The 21034-nt window shown below is 39.4% G+C and overlaps 1 protein-coding gene across 1 annotated transcript in view; it reads left to right on the top strand.

Moving 5' to 3' along the window:
* The window catches only part of LOC140244667 (disks large homolog 1-like), a 260660-nt gene that overhangs the window by 85415 nt on the left and 154211 nt on the right, over positions 1-21034 (top strand). The window contains exon 3 of the mRNA XM_072324287.1: positions 10833-10966. Coding sequence (XP_072180388.1) covers positions 10833-10966 — 134 coding nt within the window. The remainder of the gene's footprint in view (positions 1-10832; positions 10967-21034) is intronic.

Here is a 21034-nt window from a genome sequence, read left to right as displayed (position 1 = left end):
TGTACAGGGCTGTGCATATTATGTAAATTATTATACATTGTACAATAACTATACACAGCCCAGTCGCTGTATAAATCGCGACAGGGCTGCACCTGAGCAGCCCACAACACAGGGCAAACACAAAGCAAATTTTACGATTGCATTTAGTTTTGATACTTGACATCATTTTTTGTCACCTCAAATGCATCAAAGACAATCTTTATTAATGAGACTTCATACCGTACCTGTTTTCCTGGGGTTATTTGTGGGAATTCTCCGATCTGGGTACTATTCGCAAATCTAACAACATGTGAAAATATCAACTCCTGATCATGTAACGTGCATGTGTACATTTCTGTGTTCACTGCTGTATTCCATGAACATGAATTGAACAACTACTGTTATATCCTGTAATATGAGCTGCCAGGACAAAACTCACATACACTCTGATTCTGTATAGCAATCACTTTCAAAGCAATGTATTGATACATTTCTGCCAGCTAAAAATTCTTAAATGTCGGTTCACCCATGTGAACGGGTACAGAAACTGAAGCCTAGGTGGTGGGTTAAGCAGAATTGCTGCTGTCCTTACAGTCCCACTCATATGTTTTCATGTTAGTCTAATGCTAGTTTGTGGCAATAAGAGAGTGTGCCAAGCAGTTTGCCAAGCAGGGATTCAGCTGGATGTCGAAAGTGATTAGCCATTCTGATACTTGAATTTAACAATACCATTTAACAATTCCATACCACCTAAAACCCCAACCCTATCAAATTCTTTAGAATTTCTGCTATCAAACCAATGATAGGATAATCTGCAGATAAAGTAGATTTTTTCTATCACAAATCTGCTGTTACTGTGTTATTACCTCCGCCCAGGGGGAAGGTTATGTTTTCGTTACCGTTGGTTTGTTTGTTTGTTTGTTTGTTTGTTTGTTAGTTAGTTTGTCTGTGTGCAAAATAACTCAAAAAGTAGGTAACGAATTTGGATGAAACTTGCAGGAAAGGTTTAGATTGATACAAGTAACAGATGATCAAATTTTGGTAGTGATCTGAGAATTTTGGAGGAATTTATGAAGGATTTTTGATATTTTGGCAGGTAGGGTCAATGAACTTGGGAGTTCAGGCTGCGCGTATTTGAGGTTTGCATGCGCGCACTAGTGCATGCTCTAGTTTCTGCTAGGGCGAGGTGCGCTGTGCAGCTGAGGGTTTATGACGTAACAAAGGCTTCTATATTGGGAAATTGGGCGACTTTCAGCACACAATGCTATAAGTATGTATGGGTGGAAATCACTTCTATGGAAGAACAAGATCAGTGGTGGAAATGAGCTGCATTCTTGGCAGAGGTCTGCGCTCTCAGAGTGCTTCTGTAGTTTTGAATGTCTTCCTCTGTGAAAAATGTGAAATCAATGGAAGGAAAAAATATGGTACCTGGTAAATATTAATAGCTTTGCACATTATTCACACATGTACTATACAATGTATGACAGTAGCATATATTCACTCACAAAAAAACACTGATACATGTAAAGGAGTTAAAGAATCAGCAGACATAGTTTTACAAGATGTATTGCAGAGTTCAATTACTATTATTATTATTATTATTAGTAGTAGTAGTAGTAGTAGGAATAGTAGTAGTAGTAGTAATAGTAGTAGAAGTAGCAATGATAATAATAATGATAATAGTGGCTACTTGTATAGCGCACAGGTCCGCTTCTTAGTGCTCATGGCGCTTCATAAATGAAAATATAGATATAACACATGTTCAAGCATGACAACAGAGAAGAAAATGGCAAACAACAACAAACACATACCAGATAAAGAATACAATTGTTCCGAACATTATAGACTGCAATTATAGTCCTCAGTGTGAGAGGAATAGGTAACGTTTTGAAGTTTGGATTTGAATGTTTCTGTAGATGACAATTATAGCTGTACACACAGAGAAAATGTTCCAGTTAAAGAGGAACGTAGTCATACAAAGTGTATGTATTTCACATTTTTCAGTATTTTCAATCTTTCATATCCATATGCAATGGGCATAATGGACTCATTTGCATATCATTTGCATAGTATGCTATCATGGGGTGTGAAAGTATGCTGAGTGTTGACATATAGGTCATCCACTCATTGTATCCCCCGAACAGAGTTCGGAGGATACTATGGATTTGGCCTCGTTGCGCCGCGTCTGCCGCAGAGATTTTCTTGTGAGCACTCTACTGGCTGCAGTTCTTCTTAGATCATCTTCAAATTTGGCATAAAGGTGTGTTATGGTAAAACGAAGACGCCTATTGTTTTTGGTGATGGTGCCCTCGCTTGTTCCGTCTTTATACATGAAAAAGTAAATTTAACAGGGTCTGTTTGTGTGTGCGACGCTGGCCTTGCTTCGTGACCAATTTTTTTTATGCCTCCGCCAACGAAGTGGCCGGAGGCATTATGTTTTCGGGTCGTCCGTCCGTCCATACGTACGTCCGTCCCATTTTGTTTTTGTCGATATCTCAAGAACTGTGTGGTGGTTTTACATCAAACTTGGTATGAGGGTATTGACCGATTCGGGTTCGTTGAGGGCAGCAGGCATTTTGTGGCACTGGGCGCAGCCATGAGCTCAAATTGCGGTGTCTCAGCCGACCCCCCCTGCTCTCCCCCACCCCCCGGGCAACATGTTTATCGCGCACTTGTAACAAAGGTTCGCGCACTAAGCAAGCATTCGCGCACTCAGTAGGAGACGCCCATTGGCTAAAGCAACCATGCGTCAGTTTTTCATTCTGCGCGCGTGCTAATGTAGGGAGAGGGGTGGGGAGTGGGAAGGGGGGGTCGGCTGAGACACCGCGTAATGGCGCTGCCCATGCCAAAAATACACATAGCGCGTCACAGAATCGGTCAATATCCTGGGGGGATAATACTTTGTTTGGATTTTAGGGTCACGGGGTCGAAGGTCAAAGGTCACAGGTTATTTTGTGAAAAAAAAGGTTGAAAATTCATGTTTTTCTCCATATCTCGCAAATGGTTCAAGGTATCTTCATGAAACTTAGTGTATATGCTTGTTCCAATGGGCAGTGATTATCTAGGGAAGTTGGGGGTCATGGTTCAAAGGTCAGGGGGTCAAAGGTCAAGGTCAACTCCTCAAAATATTACAACTTTCCTTATGGTTATGCAATTCCTGAAGGTTTTTTTTTTAAAAAACTTGATGTATGCATGTATTACCCGATATATATTTCGTTGGAAGTTTCTTGCCAAAAGGTCAAAGGTCAAAAGGTCAAAGGTCAAGTGAAAGTGTTGAATTGCACTTTTTCCTCCATATCTCAAAAGTAACTCAAGGTATCATCATGAAACTTACATATTTATGCATGTTCAACCTAACAGTGATTCTCTTTGGAACTGTGAGGTCAAAGGTCAAAGGCCAGGTTTAGATAATGCTATTTTCCCATTTGATACTGAAATTATACTTTTTCTCAATACCTTGAAAATTACTCAATGCATAAACTTATAAAAGGGTCAAAAGTCAAGTAAAAATCATCAGTTCCCCAAATACCTGCACTCCGACATTTTTAATCATTCATCCAATTGCACCTAGTTCTAGGAAAGTGAACATTCAGCACATTTGTGGCAAACCTGTCATTTTAATATTTTGCCAATTGAGTGAAACTGTCATCACACATTGTCAAGACATTGTACTATAGACCTATTAGGAGAACCATGCATTATGGCGGAGGCATATCAGTCGCCATAGCGATATATCTAGTTTCATAGATACATGCGATAGGAAAAATTATCCGTTGAAAACCCTAAAATGTATGTCATCCTTGTTGACTTATTTCATGCCACAGAATCTATGCTTATTAATTGGCATTAGTATGGAAATCATGCAAATGAAATACGAGGTACACATGCACATGTACCAGACAATTATTATGTTTGTCATGCTTGACTTGTTGAATGAAAGATATTTACGCCATTTTTTATTTATTTTTTTATTTTATTTTTTTTTAAATGGTACACTGTCTTGGAGGTATGTGTGTGTTTTAGCTTGTGAGTGCATGCTTATGTATGGGTAATGTACGCTTTAGGATTACATTTCATGTGTGTTTAGGCAGAGCTGCACACTAACCCATTTGTTATACTGGTCCAACCTGTCTGTTAGACTAGCAGGTACCCAGTTTTTCCACATTTTACTGGTCCATTCCTGAAAAAGTCACTTGTCCCAACAGTGATTTTTACTGGTCACGGACCGTCGGACCAGTGCCAGTGTGCAGTGTTGGTTTAAGTGTACACGTAAATTTATTTGCATAAAACTGTGTGTGTATAATATAATGTTTATGTGTGTGTGCATATGTGATTTTGTGTGCAACAACTTTGTATATTATATGTAAACATACAGGCGTATATGTTTTGTGTGTAAATGTATTTGCATGTACAACTACATAATATATGATACACATGTATTTGTGTTTGTATACTTGTATGTGTGTGTTAATGTGTATGATGCTTGTGTATTTTTGTTTATGTGTATACATACGTGTAATTGTGGACTTATGTATGTGTTCTTTTGTATAAATGTATTGTATGTACAACTACATTTATGTGTATAACACTGTGTTTGTGTGTATGTGTTTCATGTGTTAACATGTGTGTATGTTTGTGTGTGTGTATGTGTTTTTGTGTATGTGCACAGATCTTTGTGTTAGATGTGCACACAATGTCATGTACACTGTATGCGTATGTATCAATCAACAGAAGATGTGGACTCATTATCCGGTACGTTCTTTTAAACTTCATGAATTAGACCAAAAGTGACCTTGAATCTTGGAAATCCCCTTAATTTGGGCTTCATTGGAGAAAATATGACTTGGTTTGATTTAATTGAGTCTGAAGCAAATTTTGTTGTTGTTATTGTACACGTAGCAGATTTCACCCAAAAATATTAATCAGAAGTGACACGTACTTCCAACCCCACAAACTTTTCCATTTTGGTATCCAATTAAGCTATTAAGGACCCCCTTGATAGAACATTTTGTCTCAATATTACCAAATTTGAAGGAGTCCCTAATAAAAGCGCAAAGACAAAGGGAATTACCTCCCTTACGCTTGATTGTTAAGCGGCCAATTAATGCGGCGAGATCTTCCATCGACCGAGATTATAGAATGCAACCTGGCCTATTCTCTGGCTAATGAGTCTGTGCAGAAGGAGCAAATTTATGCTCCTAATGAGTTTATCATATTTCTTAATCACAGGGTGTTAGAGTGTGGAACATCCATGGGAGGGCATTAGTCTTGGTCTCAGTCTCTGTACAATGAAATGAAATGGGAGTTTTGAGCAATTACACTCTCTGAAAATAAGCGTTCTCACCAGATTCTGTTATGTGAAAGTGTTATCAGTCAAATACTGTAAAACGAGGGATGTTTGTGTGCATTTTAATTTTGCGAACTTTACTACTACTACTACTACTACTACTACTGTTGCTACGGCTGCTTCTACTACTTTTACTTCTACCAATACTACAAATTTAAGTGGTGGTTATTGGACCAGTCTCAGAATCCCATATCTGTTTTTTTTCTCTCTTTGTTTTTGTTGTTTTTTTGTGTGTTGTTTAGTATGGTCCTAGGTCATGTAGTTGTTATCAGTTCTTTTGGATATTAGTGTTGATTTAATAATGCATAAGATAGGCAGTATGAGAGTGCTTTACTATCAAAGGAGGAAGAGTTTACTCTGGTTGCATTTAGCATGTGAACGTTCCCCTCTCCCAACAAACCTAGTAGCTCATAAATCTCAGGATACCCAAACAAATTAGCATCTTTAAGTACAGTCCTTGTGATATATCCATGGAATTTTTAATAAAAGATATGAAAGTCAACAGAAAATTTGTCGTTCAGTCTGCCAAAAATACACCTTTGTAGTTTAATTCTTGGATTAGCAAGTTGAAATAATCCCATCCTTTTTCTTAATTGTGTGACAGGCTGGTCTGGATGGGTAGACTATCACACATCCAGCCAGTGTCTCATATGGGTCTGCTGAGGTGCTTGCAGGAAAAGAAAAATCTTTATGTACGTTTCTGCTTAACACGTGGGTTGCGTGGAGTAATTAATTTGGCATGCCCTGCTCGTATGACAGCTTGCCGTTGTTTGCTGGAACCGCATGCCAAGGTATCGCCGGAATATATATATATAAAATTGAGCGAGCTGCAGAGAGGGAAACGCAAGCTACGCTTATACACCGATGCCGTGACCCCACGCAGCGAAAAACAGACGGAGCTTAGAGGCTTACTGCGCTTGTAATGACTCATGTATGATTCATTAGTGCGTAGGGCTGGGAGTGATCGAAAGAAAAATAGTGGAGTGGAGATAGGGAAACAAATCAAGGGAGGAAGAGGAGGAGGAAGAGAAGACGTGTGGGCGGGGTGGGGTTGGTGTCGGGAGGGGGGCATCGGAGGAGGCAGAGGTGGAGGCGGAAGCTGGGGTTAGTCAGACGGGTAACTCAGCAGGGCGGAGACTTGGAAGTAATCCCGATTCAGTCCACGACGTTTTCATTGCTCCCTGCCCGTTTGAAATTGTTCGTCACGTTTCCCCCCGCGCACCAAGTTGTGCTCGGAATGAGGATGCATTCCGCAGCACTGAAACAAACTTGGGTTCACCACCGAGTTCACGTTGAAGCAATTATTTGTAAAGCAAGCCTGTCTTGAAATCTCGCTATCATGTACCACTATATATGCTTTTGATGGGAATGATCCAACTGGAGTTGAGCATATTCATCTAAATGTCAAAAACTATTTTGGTCTCCTGATGTTTTATGCAATAAGTTCCATTCAGGAACTTTTTCTTTTTCTCATCTGATGTTGCCAATTTTGAGATCTCACCAATTCCTTCCTCACGCCCAATTTTTCTCTCTTATTTTCCAATGACAATCTTATTCATAGATTGAAATGGCTGAAAAAAAAAGTGCATATTATATGCCTTGAAATTTATAGGCTTCTATTTTGACTGTATATAAATGAATAATTGTATGCATTTGAATTTCATATTTGCTCATTTGAAAGAGTAGGAAGTAGTGCATAGATTTAAGCATATTGATAGTGTACGATCATACACAATGCATTTTAATGCTGTTGAATTTGCCAAGAATTTAGCACACAGATTGTTGTTGTTGTTTTTTTCTTCAACAAAACCACTGAGTAATGCAATGTTCAAGGGCTCAATTTTGTCTCGTAATAATGCATTTTTTTGTTACTTGAAAAAGAATGACAGAAGTGTAGACAGAGAAAATTAGATTCCAGCGAAGAGATATCAGATAATTACATCCCCCCATATTGGTTTGAATGCTATTCCTTTTGTTTAATTTTGTTTGTTTGTTTGGTTAATATATTGCCATGCATTCTAAACTTGCCTCCCTCCCCCCCCCCCCCCCCACCCCGATCACCATCAACATCACCCCCACCACCACCACCGCCAACTGCTTCTCCGCCCCGGGAAGTGAGCATGTTCCGTCGTGGCTCATTTTGTCTCTTGTTTCATGGCCTTTTACGATCGCGACACGGTTGGATGCTCATACAGATGATGGCAGCGTGCATCTGGGGTCCCATCATGTTTATATCGCGCCCATGCAGTAGACAGCTCTTCCCAAGCTAATTGTACCAGACTTTTGATGGAACACTTTTGTTCATGCAGAGACACGCACACACAACATTCACACTATCTCTCTCTCTCTCTCTCTTTCTTGTTGTAGTAATCTATCATATATTTACATTTGACATAGTTTCTTCCTGTTTCTACTTTAATAAAGTGTTTATGAATCAAAACTCAGATATAATCCCCCCCACCCCACAAAAATACAGTAAAGAAGTACTGGCTAGAATTGAATTGGAATAGTTACACGAAGAATTTCCCCTGATATTTTATAAAGTATTTGAAATTTATGTTATTGGAAATGGACTTCTAAAATGTACTTTGCTAAAAAGTACTTACACAGATATTAGTAAATGGGGCAATGATTAGCATTTTTTTTTTAATGTACCAAACTGGTGAGTGATTCATTCCTTTGTGGAGAGAAAAAGCATCAGTGATGATGTTTTGATATTCTGATTTGGCAAAAAGTATGAAACAACGTAAAATACATATCATAGTCATGCATGTTTCCATATCTGTGTACGTTGGATTTGTGTCTGTTTACTGTTATCAAGTACAGATGTATAGCTCTGCGTGTGCGTGAGTGTATGTTTGTGTGTATTTGTGTTGTATGTGTGTGTCATCACAGTTTATTGCTGATTTTTCATTTGATGTATGAAATCATTCCCTGTCCTCAGACAGACTAAGAGACTCACAGACAGACAGACAGATAGAATATCGGAAGATTAAAGAAGGCGGGCGTTTGAGAGAAAGCGCGCCGGAAATCGCGATGATGAGTCGGCGATCTCTCAGATACTGCGGTTTCTAATATGCAACGATCAGGCCTCAATCAGTGAGTCATCAGCGAACTACCCCTATCGAAAGTTGGATGATCATTACACTACCCACTCGCCTCCCTTTCGTTATGATATTTTTGAAAAAAAAAAAAAACCCAAACAATCAAACATTCAAAAGAAACAATACTCAGCTGTCAATGGCTCAACAACATCAACAACAATAACAAAGTGAAAAAGCAAAAACAAAACGAAGGAAGGGAGCTAGTTTTTGTTCTCCTCCATGTGCTTTATCCCTTTATTTTTGACTTTCACAGCACCTTGTACACAGATGGTGTGGATTCAGCCTATGTGTGATAATGTGCACCATCTCCCCCTTACCCCTTACAGTGGTAGTTGCCCTCCATAGGGATCGCTGTGTTAAATAATGAGCATCACCAATAAGATGTCCTTGTGTACAGCACCCTGACAAACACCCTTATCAGAGCCTTCAGCGGTGATTATTTATTTATTTATATTTTTTGTTATACCTCCGTAGCGTTACGACGATTGTCGGCAAAATTTTGCCGCGAAACAGAAAAGATCCTTGCAGTCTCAGCGTGAGGTGTCAAATCCTGGAAACCGCTGTCTCGCTGGTCAGCCATGCAAGGAAGGTTCCAGTTTCTCGTAGCCTCTGATTATGCAGCAGGGGGAAGACTACACTTTTCAAGGATGTTATGTTCTCGCACATTATCCAAGACTGAAGTATAAGTGATTTCTTCCAACTGGATGAAGGAAAGATCCGATTTCTTCCGTACCACATGTAACATTAGTCACAAAAAGTCACTTTCTCTTATTGCCCCCCCCCCCCAGGTAATATCGTATTTTTGTACATAAGTCCTGTCCTTTGTTCTGTGGCACAGATAAGGTATTACAAGAACTGTGAGGTTTATGTATAGGTGACACAGCATCTGCTCCTGCAACAATTGCTCCAATCTCATTTTCTCCAAGGACTTAGGGTTAGGGTTGAGATAGGGTTTTAGGTTTAGTCTGATGTGAGGATCAGGATTAGGATTAGGATTCGGGTTATGTCTGTGAGTGGGTTTAACGTTTGGCCTAGTGTGCAGATGTTTAATGGGAGCAATTGTCGCAGGAGCAAATGTCATGTTTGTTTGTTTGCTTGTTTTTTGTTTTTTGTTTTTGTTTTGTTTTTTTACGTTAGCATGGAATGTCTTTTGGTAATATGTACCACACAGATGTAAGATTCTTTTCTTGTTTTGTTTTGTTTTGTTGTTGTTTTACAAATCTGAATGTTGATATCAAGGCATAGTAGAGTGTGTGGATGTATGTATACCAAGTAAAAAGATGTTGTGCATTGCAGCAGAAATCAGTCCATGGAACAGCTCAAATCTTTGAAATTTAACCCACTGAAACTGGACTGATTTTGCTACACGATGCATTTCCCATAGACACTTGCCTGAGTATACTCGGGACTCGTCCTCAACAGGTATAAGATCTGTGGCTTTAAAGGGATCGTATAGTTTTGATTGAGACCTGATTTCAGGTAACTAACATTTTTTGGTGAGATAATGAGAAACCTCTTATGAAATATGAAAGAACATGTAATTCCATGAGGAATTCAACATTTATTTGATGAAAATTGGTTTTGAAATGGCTGAGATATCCAAAACAGAGCGATTCTAATAAATGTGGGACCCACACTTTTTTACGATCGCTTTGTTTTGCTTTGTTTTTGGATGTTTCAGTCATTCCAAACCCAATTTTATCAAATAAACTTTGAATTCCTCTTAAAATGGTATGCTGTGTACTACATCATAAGTGTTTTCTTGGTATCTTGCAAAAAATTAAGAGCCCAATTCTCATCTCCACCAATACTGTGCCATCCCTTTAATGTCCTACCTGGTCATGGTTCTGGTGCTTTGAGAATGGTTCGCAAACTGCACTGTACATCTTTGATCTTGCAGTACACTGTGTACAGGAGAATCACAATATTTTTTCAGTCCACACCAAAATATTGTTAAAGGGATAGTATAGTCTGGGTTGAGATGGGGGATTCAGTTTTTAACTGCTTGCGAGATAATGAGAAACCACTTATAAAAGAGCATACAATTCTAAGAGGAATTCCAAAGTTTAATTGATGGAAATCAGTTTTGAAATGGCTCTTTGTTTGTTTGTTTTTTTGGCATATCTTAGCCATTTTAAAGTGATTTCCATCGAACAAACTTTGAATAACTCTTCAGAGTTGTATGCTCTTTCATCTTTCATAAGAGGTGTCTCATCATCTCACAAAAAAAGTTTGAACCTGAAGTCTCATCTCAACCTAAACTATGCCATTCCTTTAAATCTTACAATTGAATGTGGTGTGGATGATCCATATACATGAGAAGCTCTTTGAAATGTGTCTGTGTGTTTAAAAAAAAAATCATATTTCATCTTCTCTATCCTCTCTTTCCCATCTCCCTGCAGACATCCAGGAATTCTACGAGTCGACGTTGATGGACAGCTCCAAGTCTCTGTCGCAGAAGACGCTGGAGACGTTACAGGTGGCGTCGCGGTGGGAGGAGCAGCAGCAGTTCACATCCCCCAAGCAGACATCCGAGGTAAGGGCCGACCGTGGGTGCTCCACGTGCGTGCTGGTGGTGGTGGTGGTGGTGGTGATGGTGGTGGTATCCTCCAGCCAGGCATCCCAATGTTTCTGAATGGAGGAGTTATCACAGAGAGAGAGAGAGAGAGAGAGAGAGAGAGAGAGAGAGAGAGTTTTGTCTGTTTATCTTCTTTCTCTTTTAATGAAAATATTGATACAAGAGTAATGCATCAAAGAGAAGGAAAGCGTTTTTATTTTGTGAGTGCTTGTTTTTCAGTGTTCATATGAAAACAAGTGTGTGAGAGAATGTGGTAATATTTGTTTGTTTGTTTGTTTGTTTATTTGTTTGTCTGTCTCTTTCAGTATTGACATGATGTGACAGCGGTGTGTCAGAGAAAAGTTCGAAATTAAATGCGTGGTCGAGAAAGCTGTGACCAGTTGTGGAATAATCAGAATGATACTATGATCCTAATTAACCTTGAGCAGCTTTTTCAGATTTACACTGGTTTTTCGTGAGGGGCTTTGCAGTATCATTTATGTACCTATGTTGCAAGACACCGTTATTCTTCAAACTGTAGTCTTTTTTTTTTTTTTCTCCCGAGAATATGCAGTATAACAAATCGTTGAGCCGGGAATTGCACTCGGGTCCTCCTTTTTAAGTACCCAGAGCCCTCTCCACCAAACCGCAGTGCTGGCATAACAATCTTTTAATAATGGACAAGTCCAAAGAGTTTCTTCCATGTGTGACTACAAGACAGCCTTTATGTAGTACATCTCATTTGCCTTTTTTTTTTCTTCTTGGGAAATGTTACTAATTTCACATTGCCACTGTGCAATGTGCCGTCCCCAACCAGTCCGTTGAGATATGCAGGCTTCCATTTTAGCCTCGATGATGTCATTGCCAGACATTTCAGGGGTGCTTGTGCCGTCTGCAATAGCCCTAGAGGTCTGAAATTGACACTAAGTAGAAGTAATCTGCCGACAAAACGGTGTTTTGTGTGTGAACAATCAATTTCTGTGCATGACTCATTGCTGAACCCCCCCTTTTTTTTTCCGGCCGTGTTGTAAGTCGTCGTCTTCTTCTTTGAGGAAAATGAAAGGGGGCGATAATCGCTCTGGACGTCTGGGAGCGGTCGGGGCGTGTCTTCTGAGGGTGACTGTTGTATCCGCATCCGCCGATGATGGATAACTCCGGGGATGGGGATTGCTGGATGGCAGATTTACGTTGATGATGTGTTGGCTTGCCCGTGTCGTTTTCACTTTCTCCTCAATCTCATCTTAGTTGGTGCGCGGAAGATACACAAGAAGCGCAAATCATTTTTCTACTCTCTCTCCGCACCGACTTCGATAAACTTATGAATGGATTTGTTGTTGTCGTTCTGTGATGAAATGCAGTGATGTACAGTTTTTTTTTTTTGCCTAATTTTCCATGAGAAATCATATTCAGGAGATATGTACCACTGTTAGAGGAATTTTTTTTTTCTTATTTTTTTCCCCCCGCGGGGGTGGGGGCGGGGGCCGGAAGGGGGGTAATGACCAGTCTTATAAAGAATCAGAAGAGAAATTTTTGCAAGAATCTCTCTGTATATTCTCCCTATTCCTTCTACTGTCTATGAATGGAAAATATATGTTTGTAGTCATGACTGAATAGTGCCTTTATCCGCTGAATGACCATGTTAAGTTTATACAATTTTAGTTTTTATCTCGCGTGTTAAGCCATAATTTTGCTCTACTTCCACTGCTGCTGGCTTCTGTCTTATAACACTGAACTTAATCTTAATCTGTAATGTTTTCAGGCTACATTTCCCCTTGAAATAATGGATTTCAAAAGTTGACATATTATCATAAACGTCATCCCTCACCCCATTTTTTTTCCGTACCGCAGATGAATTTCTTCGCATCGTATACACCAAAGAGCATTCTTCACTCAGACAAAATAAGTCGGTGACATTACAAATCTAAGTCTTTGCTTCTTGCGGTGTAATTATGCTGCTTGTTTTTGTTTCGTTTGGGTTTTTTTCCTCAAAAATTTTCATGCTCAAACAAGATTCTCAGCTTTGCCCAGAGGCAAACATTTTACCAAGTGATGTAAGAAAGATTTTAGGCGTATTTGGTAATTAGCTATTGTCTGCTGACCTTAATGAACATGTGGTGGGAATGTGTGAGGGAGGGAGGAGGGGGAAGGGGAAGGGGAGGAGGGGGAGGTGGAAGGGGAGGGGGGAGGAGAGACAGATGAGGAAGAAGTTTCTAGAACGGTGCTAATTGGCTCATGGATGCAGGATCTGTCAGCTCTTGGTGTCAAGGGGCTGGCCCTGGGGAGGAAGTCCTAGATCGAGTCTCTCTTGCTGGACCTGGGCTTCCTGTCTTTGTACGTGGTCCTTGAACCCTGCACAGAGGGATGCTGCTGGGATCTGTTGTGATGGGACATTCTCACTATGTATAGCCTCGTCCGCCTGATGCCTCAATGCTCACTATTAAAGCTTGACCTCATTTGCACTGATTTTCGAGTTACTCTTTTTATTTAGGTTTGCCAATTTATAAGCGTTTGCTCGCTGTGACATGACATTTGCTCCTGCGACAATTGTTCCGCAGTTATTTTCTCCAAGGACTTAGGGTTGTGATAGGGTTTTAGGTTTAGTTTGATGTGAGGATCTGGATTAAGGTTAGGATTATGTTTATGGGTAGAATTTATGTTTATCTCTGTGTGCAGATACTTCATGGGAGTGATTGTCCCAGGAGCAATATAAATGTCATCAAACCTTTTCTCTCAGGTATATGTTATGTTCTTACCTGCCTGCCGCAAGTCCCTCACTTTCTGTGTATAGTCAGTTTTAAAGATGATCACTGATATTTTCCAAATAGTTCCAGTCTTTAGAGCATTAGAGAAGGGTGAAATCTGGACTATCTCTGACAAAAAGGTGTTTGGACATCAAGAGACTGATGCTCATGGGAGTAAGAGCGGTGTTTGCACTTACATGTATGCTATTGAATGGGGTTACACCCCCCTAGCAAAGTGACAAAATCACATCTAGGATGCAATTTGTGGCTCTTTCATTAACCTCTGGTGTCACGGCAACAGTCCCTTGGAAAATATTTGTCATAGTATCTGTGACGTGTCTGAAAGCAGAGATTCATCTCGGTCTTTTTATACAAATGACACACCACAAGAAAGCAGAAAAGTAGCATGTACTGAAAGCGGTGTGATTAGCAATAGCTGACTAAGTCGTGACACATATTAACACGGGAGCTACGAGGCGGCTTCCGAAAATTACCTGTCACACGGACGCATTAGAGTGCATCAGTCGGCTAAGTGAGGCTAATTCATTGTCGCCGAGAGAGTCGGTACGTCATTAAAAGACAAGGTCTGTGTGACGGTTTCTTTTACTTTAGTGTTTTGTTTGGCAGTGTCGCAGATTCATTAAACCTAGTTAGGGCACAAAAGGCCAGGATTGGGATTTTGACCTATAATTTTTTTTTTTCTCCTGTCAGAGGCTGAAATGATGGGGAGCTAAATACCAGTTTGTTAAAAGGTGGTATCTTTGAAGGAAAGATGATCAAACGTTAAGACTCAAAGTTAATGGAATGCATTTAGTGAAAACATGAGTCACGCTGTATGAACCTCGATCTGCATGGGATATAGATATTATGTTGTTTTGATATTTAGTCTGAAGCACAAACTATCAAACAATCTGTTATCTAGCAGTCAAGAAGGGGGTTGTGAAAAGAAATGTTCTGTACATTTGTTGTCGTTATTATTGTTAATGGTGGCTTTTTTTTCTGGAGACAAGACCATTAGCAGGCCTTCTGGTGAAACATGAAAAATGCTTAACTGTGAATTTTCAAAATACTTTTGGTCAAAAACGAGAGGGGTGTAAACTTCTCAAACTTCATGCAGTATTAAGGACATCAAACTGTGATGCCAATGTATTGATCCCTTGATAGTGGGCAACATTGCACAGTCTGGTCAAAAGACTATCAGTGAGAGAGACACACGTGCTGTTGCTAAAATAAGGGCGACGACTTTAGCAGACCCAGTCCCCTCTGCATTATTTCTGGTTCAAGTACATCCTGAATGGTCAGGCAGCGTTCCGCTTAATGAAATGCCCACTCACCATGAATACTTAGGGGTCACCCTTTCTTTTCTACCTCTCCCCCCCCCCCCAACACACACACATACACCTCAGACTGTAGCACATTATTCCAGGCATCTGCTGCTAGAACAGCTGCTGTCTCGCAGATTTTGTGAAATTCATACGGCACGTCCATACATGACAGTCGTGTGTGTGTTTGTGTGTGTGCATGTGTTGAAAAGCTCAGAGGACGATCATTTGTTCAGTTTTCATGGCATCTCAAAACACTCACCGCTGATAAGGAGATACGTGTTATTTCTGTATTCCAGCATTTATTGATTTTTTTCTTTTTATAAAACACTTACGTTTTTATCAAGTAGAACATGGAACATAGTAAAAACTCCTTTGGTTAAAAAGATATCAAATGGTCTCACTTATGTTGTTAATTGTTTGTATTATATGTCACATGAAATGCTTTACATTGCCTATATTTTGCAATATTTTGATTTTTGCCAATTTGTTTAGTCAATTGGTCACATGCAAAATTAGCACCTTGTATAAATATTGCCACCCACCACTGCAGAAATGTATCTCCAAGTGAGGAAATTACAAACTTTTTAATTTTTTCACTTCTTGATTCTTGATCAAGGATGTTACCACTCGCAGCATTGCTTGACAACTACCAATTTCTAAATATTGTGTTCATGAAAATATGTGCTGTTTACAGTGAGACATAGGCACTAGTTCTTCTATCTCGCAGAGTATTGCTATCTACCAGATACAGATAGCTGTCAATCAGTCACTTATGTCAGTGTTTGACTATTAACCTTTGCCAAAAATTATCCCCTATCTATCTATCTATCTATCTATCTATCTATCTATCTATCTATCTATCTATCTGTCTGTCTATCTATCTGTCTATCTATCTATCTATCTATCTATCTATCTATCTATCTAGCTAGCTATCTATCTACCTATGTATGTATGTATGTATACAACATGTATGTATGTATCTATCTCTCTTTCTCTCTGTCTATCCTCTATATCATATCTATCTATCTATAGATCTATTTCCATTTATCTGTTTTTCTGTCTGTTCATCTATCAGTCTATCCATCTGTCTCTGTCTGTCCAACTATCTATCCATTTTTTTTTTCAAATATTGCATTTGAAGTTGATCTTTTAATGCTTTGAGCAATGAAAATGTATGATCAAGTGACCAGATTTACCACCTTGGTTTTCCCTCATAGACTCTTAAGGATAGAATGAACCATAATTTTGAAACTGCTTGCTTAAAGAAATGAGCAAAATAATTTCAAAATCTTGTGTTGAAATGCTGAAGTGTGTTATCATCCATTTGAACATCACGTTATATATTGGCAGTGCAGTCAGCAGAGTTCCATAGGATGTATGTGTTTCCTTTTTAGTAATTGAACAACAGACCACCTGAATAGCAAACAGTGTCCCATTAACCTTTGACCTGGATTGATAATGCTTCAAATTATCTGATTGGCATAATTGAAAATTCTGTTCAGTGTCTTTTTGATGATCCTCTTAATCTTCTTTGTGTACACAGCAAAAATGTTGATGTCATTATCTGATGGCATGATATTTTTGTTATTGGAAGAAGACAAGGTACACATGGACAGCTTTAAGACAGAGGACTTGTGAACCTGTCTGGCTTTGAAAACAGAACAAAAATCATAATCGATTGTCTTAATGTGATCGAATGGAAATCTTTGATTTGCATGAACCACATTGTACCTTTTCGTGTGATCTGTCTCAGTGATGAAGAGATTCATTTCTGGTAGGTTTAAGGCTGATTGTTTGTTTAGATGCTATTGTGGTTGATATTTGTGAATGTGTGGGGTGGGGAAAGGTGTGAGATAGATAGAAGGATAGATAAATTGTATAGATATATAGTAGATAGAGATAGATAGAAAGATAGATAGATAGATAGATAGATAGATAGATAGATAGATAGATAGAGAGAGAGAGAGAGAGAGAACTCAGGAGAGAGTATATGTTATTGTATCAGTTACGGTACTAAAAGTCCCTTTGAACCCTGATGTGCAGGTTTACATGTATATGATTTACTGAAATCTGAATGCAGGGGCATGTCAACATGTCACAACATAAAGTTCAAATTCAAATAATTCTATTTCCATATAAAGTACTACAAAGTAAGATACATAATGCTTTCATGAGTACAGAATATTTTAAGAAATTTTGAAACACATAAGCTTCAACAAAACATTATATGCAATTATAGTAATATCAACATTATTAATATTACACCATCAATCAAAGTTTGACTGCAACACCCTCCTGTATGATCTGTACAGTTACAATAACAATAGAAAGACACACACAAAAATGATTCTAATGCTGGTCATTCCAGCATTAAGTAAAAAGGCATCTCAATCTCTCCATACATGTTTGGCCTCACAGCCATGGTCGTGAACCTGCATCCTGCTTTTAAAAACTCCCATGTATTATTTGTCCACGTATGGAGGTGCCCCCGATCACATGGGAGTTTCCTAACATGACTGCATAATATTGTCCTTGATGTGAACTTCGGGCATTCGCACAAATGTATGTGAGTATCGTTCAGGTGGTTCCATTTTGATGACCTGGGGGGGGGGGGGAGGGGGCATGTTTAGCCCCTGTCAGCTTTTTGATGAAGAATGTGACATGAGCCTAGATATTTCACATACTAGTATGCAAGTTATTTGCTTTGAGTATTGGGTTGCAAAATTTGATTTTATTTGCCACTGCAAATCCACAAGCAGCCAAATAGAAACCTTACCTGATTGCCAGCAAAGCACTTTAAATGTCCAAACTGTCCATGCCTAGTAGACGTTGATGGAAGCTTGACACACAAAAACTTTTTCCCAGGCCTGGTAGAGTGAGACTTTGCAACATGCAATATAAAGAATCTATTCTGTTTTTATTTTGTGCCATTCACACACATTTTACGAAGCAAATCCTAGTGAGGGTTTAAAAGCATCCAAGATGGCTTGATTTTGCATGGTGGTACGGATTGCAATAGCAAGTGATTTTTGTGTGTGTTTCCAAAACCAAGAAATATATGTTTCTGCATTGCATTGCATTGATTTAAAAGGAAAAAAATGGGGAGTATGAACAGGCCTGATATCATGTGTAGGATGATATCGATTTTTTCTTATGTACAACAATAATGCAAAATAGTGCACTTCATTTTCATTGTAGGTTGATGACACACACACAAGCACAAAATGTATTTTCTTATGAATACATTTATAAGGTATTCCACTGAAACTTAATAATTTTTGATTATTCATATTGAGTGTAAGAAAGGTTAAGAGACAAGCTCTCCAGAGTTGTTAAAATACACCCAGTGCAGCAACAGATTTCTTTTCCCACCTGATGTAAGGATGCAGAGTACAGTAATGTCTGTGTGTGTGTATACTTTTCTTCTTCTTCGGCTTCGTCTTCATCTTCTTCTTTGCTGGTGCTATCTTGGTTTTGACTGATTGCTATGATAAAATATTAATGTTAAACATTTTCAATGTTGGAAGGATTAAGGAAAACTTGTTTCAACACCAAAAAGAGTTACAAGTCCAGACAGATTTCTGTTTCTGCCTTATGTGGGAGTACTGAAAAGTTTTTATATCTGTATGTGTGCATGTGTGTGCATGTATGTGTGCATGTGCATGCATGCCATGTCTTTGCCGATGTTCAATTTTGATTGAACTGTAATTCAGGATGCATTGACTCACCCTCAGCATTGGAAGGGTTAAGGAGCAAGTGGCATCAATTTTTCAGCAGAGCAATATATGCCTCATCTCCCGAACATATTCCACTTCCCACCTTGATTGAGGTAGGGATGCAGGAGCGAAGAAAGAAAAGAAGTGTACTGGTACGTGATGTGTGCAGGGCATATACGGCTACATGTATGAGAGTGCGCGACTTTCATATCTTTCTCTGCTGCTATTTCGGGTTTTGATTGAAATGTAATTTCCCGCCTATTGACGACCCCATCATCTTCTCAAGATCACAAGTCATAACTCTTTCGAAGCTGTCAATTTATCGCTCGAAGGCACCAACGGCAGCAGCAGCGGTAGCAGGAGCAGGCAAAAAAAAAAAAAATCTGGGCCAGGGAGGTTATGAGAAAGTGAGCACACACATGCATGCATGCACAAGTCTGGATCACATGGACATGAGTGTGCTCTTATCCACTTTTATTGACTGGCCTGTCTTTGGTCAAGAGGGGGCGCTGTTTCAGTATTGTCTTTGAGTGGTTATTGATGTACACAGTGTGTCGTATGTAGTTCTGAGAGAAGGGGCTGCATTGCTGCACGTGTAGATATGGTAGACTTGTGTTGATTATGGGGGCAGGGGGCATCCATGAAAGGTTGTTTTGATGGCCTTTTCTCAGCACTAAGGTTATTTTAGTTACTGATGGCATCATTTTTTCCCCAAAATATCTGTTTTATACGGTACCTAATGAATCTTGATAATGAGCTTTCATCAACTCAAAACAGCTTTTCTCTGTTGCAGATTCCTTGGATTGGTATGGACAAATGTTTGAAATGCTGCCCTCTTTGGTCAGTCTCAGTACAGTTGTTCCAAAGCAAAGTTTTTTTTTTAAAGAGATCAAAGACATGGATATGAGAACATGACGTTGTGAATGGAAAATGTCTGCATGTATGTAATGGCAGATGATTTATTACTTTTTGTCTAGTAATTTCAATTTTTCTTGGCATACCTGGATGCAATCTTGAAATAACAATAACAGTAAATAAAACTTATTTTAGATAAGTAAAATGGTATATTTTTATGGATTTTGCTTTCATTGGCCATATAGGGCATTTCAAATGTATATTTTAACCCTGTTTTCTGATAGGGCAAGTGGACATGTATCTCTTATATTTAGGAAAGTGTCCTTATTACATCTTTTTTTTTAAGCTTACCCTGCAACTGGTACTGGCTGGCATTACCCCGAGAATGTTTCCGTGTGTTTTTTATCAAGTGTATGCACCTTACCTTTTTTTTTTTTTTTTTTGGCCTTCTTTTACGAATTCAACTTGCCCCTCAATCCCGCAAGTCGTTCCATTGTCATAGAAAACATGCATGTCTATTCTGCATGGCTTTCCGACAAGTTATCCAAATGGCACGTACGTCCCTCCTTACCGTCAGGGTGCATCAGATTGTCAGTGATTACCAAAATTCCAGCCACATTAGCTGCTCCTCACAAGTCTGCGTCCAGACACTGTTAAAGGGACACTCTCCTCTATGTTCAAGTTGATTTTTTGATACTGTGTCATCTCCTCCTTAATGACTGGCACTTTAACCCTTTCTCTGCCAGTAACTTTGAACTGTGTATACAACGCTCATGTTTTGTGTATGTATATGTGTGTGTGTGTGTGTGTGTGTGTGTGTGGGTGTGTGTGTGCCTTTATGCACTCAAAGCACACAAAGAAGTACAAAAAAGATTGCACCAATTGCATTCTGTATATTTTGAAAAAGCATCTGTAAAAAGTGTCAGGGCCCTGCTGCGTAGAAGCTGAGATGAAACATATGTTAGAAAATCGAACATATTTCTCTGAATACTTGATTCTGATTGGCTAATACCAGACTAATGTTTGATTTCTTAAACTCATGTTTGATTGCATCTTTTTATGCATCAGGGCTCTTGGTATCATAGAAGATAATGAGCCAAATGTTAGCTGGAAGATTGTGGATGTTGAGACAGGAGGAGGCTACCGCCTTGGACCCAGTTACCTGGTATCCATCCTCCTGCAGGGACGGGCTGGTTGGGATGGGATGGGGTGGCCAAGCAGGGTGGAAGACTTGTGAGAGTTGACCTTTCCCAGCCGACCTTTTGGATTGAGCTGCAGGGATGGGAACAAGAGTTGAGTAAAGCCCGGTAGCATGCCTGAGATGCCAAGCATGGGAAAGTGATGCCTGTCTCTCTTCCCTTTCTCCCTCTCCATCTCTCCATCTCTCCTCTTCATCTTCATCTCTCTCTT

Source organism: Diadema setosum, chromosome 21, assembly GCF_964275005.1.
Source record: "Diadema setosum chromosome 21, eeDiaSeto1, whole genome shotgun sequence".
Lineage (NCBI taxonomy): Eukaryota > Metazoa > Echinodermata > Echinoidea > Diadematoida > Diadematidae > Diadema > Diadema setosum.
This window is presented reverse-complemented; position numbering and strand designations above follow the sequence as displayed.